Source organism: Raphanus sativus, chromosome 5 (assembly GCF_000801105.2).
Source record: "Raphanus sativus cultivar WK10039 chromosome 5, ASM80110v3, whole genome shotgun sequence".
Taxonomy (NCBI): Eukaryota; Viridiplantae; Streptophyta; class Magnoliopsida; order Brassicales; family Brassicaceae; genus Raphanus; species Raphanus sativus.
The window spans coordinates 36,696,866-36,709,364 of record NC_079515.1 but is presented as its reverse complement, the minus strand read 5'-3'; the positions used below and the strand labels follow the sequence as shown (position 1 = coordinate 36,709,364).

The 12,499-nt window shown below is 35.9% G+C and overlaps 1 protein-coding gene and 1 non-coding gene across 2 annotated transcripts in view; both read right to left on the bottom strand.

Moving 5' to 3' along the window:
* The window catches only part of LOC108858917 (probable leucine-rich repeat receptor-like serine/threonine-protein kinase At3g14840), a 16,620-nt gene extending 11,979 nt beyond the window's left edge, over window positions 1-4,641 (bottom strand). The window contains exons 1-2 of the mRNA XM_056986124.1: window positions 4,440-4,641; window positions 4,152-4,317 (exon numbers count right to left, since the gene is read on the bottom strand). Of these exons, the coding sequence (XP_056842104.1) occupies window positions 4,152-4,317; window positions 4,440-4,530 (257 nt within the window). The 5' untranslated portion in view covers window positions 4,531-4,641. The remainder of the gene's footprint in view (window positions 1-4,151; window positions 4,318-4,439) is intronic.
* A 4,806-nt stretch (window positions 4,642-9,447) lies between these two features.
* Window positions 9,448-9,550, bottom strand: LOC130495412 (U6 spliceosomal RNA). Its single transcript, XR_008934682.1, has one exon. It is a non-coding gene; the product is annotated as a U6 spliceosomal RNA (small nuclear RNA).
* Window positions 9,551-12,499: the final 2,949 nt, after the last annotated feature.

Sequence of the window (12,499 nt, the reverse complement as noted above, 5' to 3'; positions counted from 1 at the left end):
AAGGTCATTATGCTAGAGGAAGAACTGAGAAGAAGGATCCTGTGAGGAATAACAAGGGCAAGTCTAGATCGATCTCAGGGTCTAGGATAACTTGCTGGTTCTGCAAGAAGCAGGGACACACCAAAAGGGAGTGTTATGCATACAAGAAGAAGTATGGCAGAGATGAAGAAGAAGGTGAGGCAGCGGTTGTGATAGATCCTGATTCAGATGATGATGCACTTTCGGTAGGAGATAAGTGGCATCATGATAAGTGGGTGATTGATTCTGGATGTTCCTACCATATGACGTGTAGGAGGGATTGGTTTCACATGTTTCAAGAGCTGACTTCAGGACAAGTTCTTCTTGGTAATGATTGCGCGGTTCGAGTGCAAGGGATTGGTACAATCAACATCAAAGCTTATGGAGGTTCGGTTAAGACACTCACGAATGTCAGGTATATTCCGAAATTAAGAAGGAACTTGATATCCACGGGAACCTTGGATTTATTGGGCTTTGAGCATAGTGGTGGACATGGGAAGACTAGGTTTTACAAGCATGGTAAGCTAGCACTTCAGGGAACCTTGTCCGGGTCATTGTACCTGTTAGATGGTGAGACTGTGTCAGGTGAAGTAAACTGCAGTGTCAAGAAGAAACCATCTAAGGATGAGACAGTCTTGTGGCATAGACGTCTTGGGCACATGAGCATGAAGAATCTACAGATTCTAGCCCAGAAAGGGGTGATTGATAAGAGGAGGATTGGTGATTTGGATTTCTGTGAGAGCTGTGTGATGGGGAAGCAGAAGAGAGTAAGCTTCAGCATCGGGAAACATGATACAGGTGAAGCTCTCAAGTATGTACATGCTGATCTATGGGGATCTCCAAGTGTGACACCAAGTCTGTCAGGGAAGCAATACTTCCTGTCTATTATCGATGATTATACAAGGAAGGTCTGGATATATTTCTTAGCTACTAAAGGAGAAGCCTTTAGTAAATTCTGTGAATGGAAGAAGCTGGTCGAGAATCAAGTCAAGAAGAAGGTGTGTTGTCTTAGAACAGACAATGGACTTGAATTCTGCAACACAGAGTTTGACAGCTTCTGTAAGCAACATGGAATCAAGAGACATATGACTTGTGCATATACACCACAGCAGAACGGTGTAGCTGAACGTATGAACAGGACTCTGATGGAAAAGGTGAGATGTTTTCTGGTTGAGTCGGGTCTAGAGGAAAAATTCTGGGCTGAAGCAGTATCTACGTCAGCATATGTGACAAACAGGAGTCCATCTTCTGCCATAGATGGGAACATTCCGGAGGAACTTTGGTTGGGCAAGAAGCCCGGTTATCTGCACCTGAGAAGATTTGGATCAGTGGTTTACGTCCATGCAGATCAAGGAAAGCTCAAGGCCAGAGCTAAAAAGGGAATCTTCATAAGTTATCCAGTGGGTGTGAAAGGATACAAAGTTTGGCTTCTTGATGAGGAGAAGTGTGTTATAAGCAGGAATGTGGTATTTACAGAAGATAAAGTCTACAAGGATTTGGATGTCTGCAAGAAGAAAGCAGATGTCACAGAGGAGCTAAGAAATCAGACGGTGCTGGAAAATACAGCAGGATCTGCGTCAGGACCGGAAGTTGATACTTCAGGTGGAGCTGTTGAAGAAACAGTTGAGTCAGCTGGTGACGTAGGTGACAAACAAGGTGAAAGTCTTGAAGGATATCAGCTAGCAAGAGATAGAGTTCGGAGAAGAATAGTGCCACCTGCACGGTACTCCGACTCAGATGATGTAGCAGCGTTTGCACTATATGTAGCTGATGATGTATGTGCTGAAGAACCTCAAGACTATCATGGAGCGATGAACAGCGAAGAGCGAAAGCAGTGGGCTGAAGCATGTGGTGAAGAGATGACTTCACTGGATAAGAACCAAACCTGGAAGCTTGTGAGAAGGCCTAGTAAGCGTAAGGTGATAGGCTGCAAGTGGGTCTTTAAGTTGAAGCCCGGCATACCTGGTGTTGAGAAGCCTAGATTCAAGGCTCGGTTAGTTGCTAAGGGATACTCTCAGAGGGAGGGTATTGATTATCAAGATGTGTTTTCACCCGTCGTGAAACATGTATCCATAAGGTTCTTGTTGTCAATTACAGTGAATCAGGATTTGGAGCTTGAGCAACTTGATGTAAAGACTGCGTTTCTTCATGGTACACTTGAAGAAGAGATTTACATGGAGCAACCAGAGGGATTTCAGGTTAAAGGGAAAGAGGATCACGTCTGTCTACTTCAGAAGGCTCTTTATGGACTAAAGCAGGCACCAAGACAATGGAACAAGTGTTTTGATCAGTTTGTGGTTAGTCACGGTTTTGTGAAGAGTGAATATGATCACTGTGTTTACATCAAGGAGGTAACCAAAGGTACATATATCTATTTGTTGCTATACGTGGATGATATGTTGGTTGCATCAAAGGATGCGGCAGAGATCAGGAAAGTGAAGCAGTTGCTGAGCAGCAGATTTGAGATGAAGGACTTGGGTCCAGCAAGACGGATTTTGGGAATGGATATTGAGAGAGATCGTGCAAAGGGGATTCTAACACTGTCTCAATCTGGTTATATCAGGAAGATTCTCAAGGTATTCGACATGGATGAGTCAAAGAGTGTATCAACACCTATTGGTGCACATTTCAAATTGTCAGCTGTAGTAGATGATGAAGCAGAGACATGTATGGATGATATTCCATATGCTAATGCTATCGGGAGCATAATGTATGCTATGATAGGCACGAGATGTGATCTGGCGTATGCATTGGGGTTGGTTAGCAGGTTTATGAGTAAGCCTGGGATGGTTCATTGGACTGCGGTTAAGTGGGTATTGAGGTACCTGAAGGGAACACAAGATCTGAAACTGTGCTTCAGGAAGAATGAGGCGTTTGATGTTGAAGGTTTCTGTGATTCTGATTTTGCTTCGGATCTGGACAAGAGGAGGTCGATCTCAGGTTATGTTTTCAAGGCTGGTGGGAATACAATCAGCTGGAGATCGAGTCTACAAAGCGTAGTGGCTTTATCGACGACTGAAGCAGAGTATATGGCGCTTGTTGAAGCAGTCAAGGAAGGAATATGGTTAAGGGGCTTAGCGGAGGAGCTTGGATTCAAGCAAGACACGGTGGTGATATCGTGTGACTCTCAAAGTGCATTGTGTCTAGCCAAGAACAATGTGTATCATGAGAGGACTAAGCACATCAGCAGAAAGATGCACTTCATCAGGGATATAATCGCTCAAGGTGATGTAAGTGTGAAGAAGATATGTACTTCTTGGAATCCTGCAGATATATTAACCAAGGTTGTTCCGGTTAAGAAGTTTGAGGAAGCGGTGGACTTCCTTGGTATGTCCGAACACTAAGGAGCATTCGGCATCGCCTGGCAAAGCACGAGTTTGCTTAATCTAAGTAGTGGATCATGTTTGATGTCATCAAGGTGGAGTTTGTTGGGATTCGAGACTGCGTCAGAGACTACCTCAGAGACTACGTCAGCGAATACTTCAGGGACTTCGTCAGTCAAGATTGGTGATGGAAATCAAACAAGATCGCATAACTTAAACCAAGACAAGGATGTCATATTAGGAAAAGGAAATATCACTTTATTGAAGGTGATAGGTTCCTGGAAATATTACTTCTCATGGAGTTATGGAAGTTGCAAGTATTTTGGAATATTTCCTAATAGGTTTATGGAAAGGGGTGAATGCCCTAATCCAACTAGGTTAATGTAATAAACTCCTACTATATAAGAGGAGCTCGTGTGCACTCTTCTCTTGAAGTCTTTGTAACGATCTGTGCAAGAAAGACCTAGCTTGGTTGTAAGCTTTGGTTGAGAGAGAGAGGTACTATATCTTGTACTTGAGATTATAGTGATTTGCCTCATTGCCAGGCCCCAGGGACGTAACCACATTTAGGTGAACCCTGGGATATCAAATTCTTGTGTCTATCTTCTATAATTCCGTGTTCTTCTTCTGTTCTCCATAGATCTACAAACTCATACTTTCTAACGTACTACGACAAGTGCATCAGAGAGTGCTTCAGCGAGTTTGTGTGGTGAGTTTTCCCAACACTCCGTTGTTAATAATTTAAATGAAAGTTTAAAAAAAGGAGATAAGTTATACTATATTTTGTGTATATAGGGAGGAAGAACGAACACGCTGGTGACGTGGCAAATGGTGGAGGAGCAGTTACAAGTAACGGCGTCTTCAAATCCTTTGCTAAGGTTTCTCCAACCACCATCAGATGTGACATCGCATGGATCGACATTGAATTTCCAGTTACTCTTCTTCAAGGCCGTCGCTACGGCTCTTAAAGCATCCACTGCGAAAAGAGTTCAAATCACAGATGATCATTATTTTTGATAAGTGAATCACAGATAATCATACATTGACTCAAACATATGTAACACCCTATAATCATATAACTGACTATATATGATATACCTTCTTGTTTTGGTAATGTTTGAGAATACGCGAAGTCGGAGAGAATGAGAAAGAGGATGAAGTACGGGAAGAGAAGTAGATCGAACGACATTATCAAAGCAGCGTTTACGGCGGTGCGATGAGGGTGGAGAAGTGGTTGGTTGTTACGAATAGGGAAGAGAGAGTCCCAGAGATATTTGAGAAATGGGGGAGAGAGAGAGAGGGATAAGTAAGTCTGGTTAAAAAAAAGAACGATAAGTAAGTCAACATTATTAATATAATTCTATGTAAGTTTTAAATATTTTTTTTTTGTCTTTTTATTACAACTTGCAAAAAAACTAAACAAAGTTGGCCTTTTTTTTTTGTCAACAACAAAGTTGGCCAGGTTGAGAAAAACAAATGTAACTAGTAAAACAATTTGGAATTTGTGGAATTAAAAAATATGGAATGATAGGAAGGGGATACAGCAAAAAATGGAATGAAATCATTCATGATCAAATTTGTTATATAATGATTCTTTTTGTATTTTATCTATTTATTTTTGGAATTGGTGGAATGAGTATTCCATTTCATTCTTTGCAAATGGTGGAAAAAATTATGGAATTAATGGAATAAGCCATTCCACATCATTCTATTCCAAAAATTAACAATTCAGTTGCAGCCTTTGGCATATATATTCGGGCGAATTAGAGTAATATACCCGATTCGAGTTCAAATTAGAGAGTTGGCAATTGATGGACATAATGGATCCAAAAAACACAATTTGTGTTTGGTTTAGACTTTAATGTTCTCAACTTTGACACGTTTTTCGGTGATCTCTCTGACAACCAAAGATACACTTGCAGATTTCATAGGTTGGGCAAACAAGTGTGTCAGAATAACAGAGGCATGTTCAGGTTTGTGAATCAGAAGATATATCACTTTGGATTTCACGCCAGCCTTATTTTTACACCACAAGTTGTCTTTGGTACTGTGTCGTGCAAGATTTTTGAATGATTTTTTTTTGGGAAGCTTAGGTATAATGAAATATAACATCTTAGTTATTAAAATGCGGCAATTTCATCTAATTACTCGGTGTTTAAGCGTTCCACAGTCAAGTTCTATGGCGTTTATGCCTTATTCAAGAAAAAAAAACAGAGCACAAAAAAAAATCTAGTTTTTTTTTAAGTTCGAAATCGACAATTTCATCATAAATTTATCAAAATTTGTCATCATTAACAAAAAAACACAAGGTTAAATGATTCAAATCAACAAGAAAAATTACGTGTCCTTCATTTAAAAAACAAAAAAATCCAATAAAAACACCAGATTTATGCGTCGAACCCTGGTTTTTTATTAAACAATTATAATATAACCACGAGACTAAAGCAGTTTCTTTGTTTATCTATCGAAGTATATTGTATATAACAAGCTATATTGACAAGTCTGAGAACTATGCTGAAATTACAACAAAAACATGTATCGAATAACAAAATATGTATCATCTAATAAATTTGTATCGAGTAAAATGTTACAGCTAACAAACCATGTATCATATAACTAACTATATATCTACTAACAACACCTATTTAGAAACATCTTAACTCATATTATTTAAAATGGCGACATAAGACTAAAGTAACATCTAACAAAATATTTATCCCAACGACGACTTAAATCAGAAGATCCACTAAAAATGAATAATATCCGGTAATAAGTAGAATGTTTGCTAAAATAAATTTTAACAATATTAAATCTTTAGTTAAGAATAACACATAGTGTAGAACTCCAATGTATTGATTGAGTTAACATAAATGCTAATTTTTTTTAAAATAATACTCTCAAGCGGTCATCATCTACCTCGTCCTCCACTGATCACCGTGTCTAGGAGCAAAAATCTCTGCCTAGTTATCAAATAAAGACTTAACATGGATCTAGTGATAGGAGATATCAAACAATGTAACAGCTAACAAAATAAGTAGCAAGTAACAATTCATTTATCTGATAATAAATAATTTATCAAATAATTTATCAGTTAATAAATACATGTACTAGACAACAAATTATTTTTCAGATAACAATTGATTTATCAAAGAACATATTAACTCACAAACTATGTATCAATTCATTTGTCAGCCACTAAATCAAGTATCAAACAATGTACAAGCTGTGAAACCATTTATAAGCTACACAAACATGTACTATAATTAAAGGAAATTTTTTTGTATCAGCTAACATAATATGTTCCAGATATCAAACCATTTACCATATAACAACGATTTATAGAATAATATACCAGATAACAAATCTTTGATCAATAATCTTAGAACTATCAAAGTAAAAAATAAAATCAAACTTATAACAGAAAAATATTGCAAATAGAAAAATAGACTTTACGAAAGAAATGCAAAGTATACAAAAATTATTTGTGGACTGTTGGAAAAAGAAAATGAAATTGATTTTTATTCGGTGGTGATGGTTTGGAATGACATAAGTTGGTTGAGTTCATCTTTATCTTTGATTCTTCTTCTTTTTCATATTTAAATCTTTGATTCTTTTTTTTTTCATGTTTTTTCTCTCTTTCTTTCTCTTTCGATTTCTTTCTTCTCTTCATCAAATGATGTTTTGTTAGGAGATAAAGATTAATGTCTATAAACACAAGCTATACTATAGGCTGACACAAGCTGACACCAAAACTGACATGTACAGGTCTAGTTCTCAGGTCTAGTTTCTTGATAGGGATAAAATCGTCACAAAATTGATTATGAGATTAATGGGGTAGAAATCTAATTATGCTCGGTTTTAGGTGTACGTAATCCAATTATCTCTATATATTCTTAGTATATATATTCTTTATTATCCTGGATATGTCTTATTATAATAAGAAAATAACTATATAAGGTAATTTATTTTTGTTTATTTCGTTGTCTTATCTAAATTTATTTATAAAGATTTGCAGTATTTTTATAACGATTGACTTAGTAATGAACTGAAAAAGTGAAAATTAGAAACCATACCACAAAAACAACGCTTTTAACGGTCTTAAAGCGATTTATTGTCAAACATTATGCTATTAAGAATTCATTATGTACGACTACTGAGAGAAATCAATTAGAAAGTTACAAAAACTAATGTCGTTATGATTAAGGAACTAAGATAAATCAAAATATTATTCATACAACATTTAAAGACAAGGTGTTTGATGGTCATTTTCATGACGATTAGATATATTATCCATTTCTCTGAAAACTTTAATTTGGAGTTTTCTCCCATATACATAAAGAAATGGCCGTCGTGATCGTTTTCTTTGTGGGCTCTGGGAGGTCATGATCAGTGTTATTCCAAGTACGTTAACCAAAGTTCTATATCATTATATAATTAATGAGAATGGTTCTGCAATGGCTTCCATGACCCTTAATAGAATTTATAAAGATGATATGATAGAAGTCTGTGGTACCACGTCAACGTGCACGTTTTCTTATGATCTCTGCAAATTCTGTTTTTCTTCTTCTATAATTCATAGCCATATCAGCTTAGTTCATTGAATCAAACATTGCATTTTTATCTAAGAATGAATCTCGGTAACATTAACAAGTCAAAGTCACTCTTATTAGACTCGAGACAGATAAAATACTGACTAGGTCTAAATGATATACAACCATTACGAAAAGTCGCCGAGACAATTTTCAAATTTCAATTTCAGATGCCAAGAATATTAGTACTACTTTCTAACCTAACCATATCAGAATGGTTGAAGGTTGAGACCCGCAACTAAAGTAGTCTCTAACTTTAACGTAGTGAGTCAATGTGCCGGATTTATAAAGACACCAACTTGTGGGGTTAATGAAATAATGAGTTAACTTTACAAAAGTTTTGAAGATTATAAGTAATTTAGTTCAATTTTTTTTTTGTCAACTATTTAGTTCAATTTTTAAATAATTTGTTTCTTACAAATTTGGAGATATATGTCTGTAACTTTTTAGAAAATATTTATAGACCAAGTTTCACGTGCTATGCTGAGGAGTGAGGACTGCCCTGCGTATGGGACAAACTTATTTTTTCAAAACTGTGTCCTCTTTGTATTGTGTAATACTGTACATGAAAGATTCAGAATTCAAAAACGTTATTTAGGTTGGACAGAGAAGGAAGGCTGGCCAATAATTGCAACTTGCAGGAGCACTTTCAGCTCTAACAACCATTATCGACCAAACTGCAGAGTGTTTTCAATCCAGAAACATATAGGAGTCTTGCTTACAGATAGAGGCAAATGTTGAACGATGTGTGTTGAGCGTGTAGCCACATGTAAGTTTCAAATCATCGCTCAACGAGTGAATAACTTCTGCTTTCATCCCGAGATTGCTTTCACCAATTGTAACACTGTTCGGTTTATGATTTTTGTAATACAAGAGTCTTTTTTGGTTTAGAGAGGACAAGTCAAGAAGAAAAAATGTTTTGCTTGATTTGAATTGTTGGTTTCATTAGCTTTCCAGATATACACCAAGCCAAGACTTGAGAAAGATCCAAAACAAATGATTTGTCAGGCTATTATACCATTGGTATGAATCTGGTCCAGCATTTGTAATGTTCCACGGCTAGTAAAGAGATCAAACCAAAAAAATAGTAGACATCAACAAATCTTTGACCATTCTTTGACAATGAAAAGCATGAAAGTCACGCCTTAACGGTGTTACAAATCCAATCAACTTCTGAGCCAGCTAGAGGGTTTACCCTAACCGGAATCTCGTTTAATACTCTAAACCGTTTCGTCAAAACTCAGTTCAGTTCGTTTACCCTAACCGGAATCTGGTTTAATACATTCTGTACCGGGTTTCTGGTTAACAAAACGCATCGACTCTCGTGAGTTTTTTTTTTTTTGTAAACAACCGACTCTCGTGAGTTGAAACCTAAAGACTTGCTGTTTTGTGCAGATTTGAATCCCAAAACATCAGTCACGGTTCTAGAGAACAGAAGCAGCAGTAAAAATCGAAACCCAGGATAACAAAACGCAGGAACCCTAAATTTGAAACCGATTTAGAAAAAAAAGATCAAAAAAAAATTGGACCATTTCTCGATTTGTGCGTGTCATCCTTGCGCAGGGGCCATGCTAATCTTCTCTGTATCGTTCCAATTTTATCGGATGTCCCCGAAGGGACAATCTTCTTCGTTACTCTGTCGCCATATAAACACAGTTTCTTCTCTTGGCATGAACGATGTGGTACTGTTCACGCCATTAGTTAAAAGCTTTAACGGGCCTAGTCATTATCTAGGCCTCACTTACTATTCTTCTTGGGCTTATTGCATTATTTTTGTTCGTGTCCTCATCCCTTTTTATTTAGTATAAACTGCTTATTACATTATTTTTAGTATGAACTGCTCATTACATTATTGATCACCTTTTCCTGATACTATATGATCCCAAATCTAAAAATAGTGGATATCCTTTGTTTGGAATAATAACTGGTTTGTGGGAAAGAACTATATGAGATAATAAATAATGACAAAGGGCATAGATGACAAAATTATTTAAACTATATGTTCAGTCGACATTCATTTTAAACTATATAGTTTCGCCACCTGGTACGACAAATAAAAGGGAGAATAAGACCACCTCCAATGATGGTTCTATCTATTGAGATTTCAAAAATACATATGTATGTATATATGTGTTATATATGTATATGTAAGTGTGGGGTCTACAAAATAGGGTAGAACCATATCCAAAAGTTCTATTTTTTTTTTGTTTTTAGAACTTTTTGATATAATTCTACACTATTTTGTAGACCACACACCTACATACACATATATAACTTATACATATATATGCATTTTTAGAATTTCAATAGATAGAACCACCATTGGATGTGCTCTAAGATTGGGGAAACTGTAACGATAGATTTCAGAACATGAATTAAGTTACCTTTTTCTCTTTCAATGTTATTATATATCGTCAGAAAATATCAGTCCGCAAACCCTTTGTGCTGTCACTAATCTATCACATCAAACAAATGTTTCTCCATTGGAATTTTGAATAAATATTGTAATTAATCACGGTAACCTTGATTAAATCCACTATCGGTGTAAAATAATAATACAATTGTCGACAATTTATCAAATTAGGAAATATTAGATAGTGATTTTCTCTTTGGTTAAGTTATCAGTCTCCGCCATTAACTGTTGTATATATATTTATATTATATATTTTGTACATATACAAGTTATATATAGTTTAACAAAAGTTCAAAACAATAATATAGTTTTGTAGCATGGTGGTCAGTATTTTATCAGGGAAAAATCTGCTACTTTGTTTAAACATTGATATACGTACTTTATCCCCAAAAAAACAGTGATGAGCGTAAGAAAAATATTGAGCCTTGTTAAGTATATATCTAAGTGGTGTATAGTTTGTATTCACGCTTGACCTAGTGAGATTTAAGAAGAGATTGCACATTGATCATAAGTAAGTAAGATACTGGAAACGTTGAACGTCGTCTTAATATATAGGTGCTATACAAACGTGACACGCCATATGTGACATGTATATTTTCCGTTTGGATTGCATTTTATTTTATCTCTAAATTTGTGTAGTCATATATGACCCGGTCCCAAATGAACAAAGCAATGCTGACTCTACCGAGTGAATCGATGATGACAACCCAAGACAAAAGCCTATGAAATTCTATCAAACTTTTGGTTCCACGAAGATGATAAACTAGTAGACCAGCTCGACCATAATTCACCATCCCAAATCAGATGGCCCGCATAAACAAAGCATGGATGATTGGACTGAAGGCTCCACAGTCACATACGTATAATGTGGTCCATCTTCCATCTAACACGGTCATGAAAATTAAATCAACGAATTAAGTGATGATAGTCTAATGGCAATCTCTTGAGATTTAGTGTTTTAGTGTACTCATATCAGTGATGGTTTGATTCCTTCTCGAATCTAAATTATCATTATTTGATCAGTTTAGAATTAGGTTTCGGTTTAAGGAGTTTATATTGTGGTCCGTAACAGATAATTGTTCCATCTCTGACATTAGTCGGAATATGGCATTAGTCGGAAGTATTCTAAATTTGGATCAGACAATGAGGTACGTTTCCAGGTTAGTCTATTTTGTATCATTAAGTACGTGCATTCCTCTGAAATTTATCGGATAAGTCGATAAGATTTAACCAAAAAAAAAAAATTGAATCAGTGCAAAAAATCCAATTTTTCACTCCAAAAGAACCAAAGGCTGCCTTTTCATCCAAATCATCAATTTCCACAAACTTTTTAAATATGTTTATAACGTCCAAGAAGGAGTTCAGGGACATGTTCTTTACCATGCGTATGTTTCTTGTTTTCTAATTATAGGTCCGACGAGGAGTTCAGGGGTCACGTTTCTAAATCCCTCCCTAGCAGCTTTGAACTTTTTAACTCTTTCCGAACCTTATCATACGCTAGTCAAATAACCTTAGAGATTTAGATACCTTCCAAGTCGGCTACCAAGTTTAATCAAACTTTTATAGTCTTTGCTAATTATGCCCATTAATATGTTGCTTTTACGTATAATGTTACTTGTTTTGGGAATACACGCTTTATATCACATTGGTCGCGAAACATTAATGGAATCTTTCCAACAAGAGATTTGACCAACATAGTTAACTTGATGATTTTTCCATTACATACAATGATTTGGTGATTATATGGTATATTCTTTATTCGTTTTTAGCCTCATTCAGTTCATCTAATCTATTAATTTAGGGATTATCTACTATTTGAAGTTCTCATTTAAATTTTAGACTCTTTCATAGTTGTTGCTAGAATATATTATACCTCCTATACAATGCAACCTACCAACTTAAATTAAACCAAATCTTAACCAACATAGATTAGTTAAACCTAACCAGTAACACTTTTATAATATTTTTGGTTATCTCTTAATATAATTAGATCATATAAAATTGAACCACTCTTAAATCAACGAGTTCCATATCATTCCAGACATAAGAGAAAAAATATCCGACTCATTTACAACGTAAGCATACAAAGACCGTGTATGCTTATGCTCATTGATCTTCCAAAAACCAAATAATTGTGGCATAGACCAACATAGGCT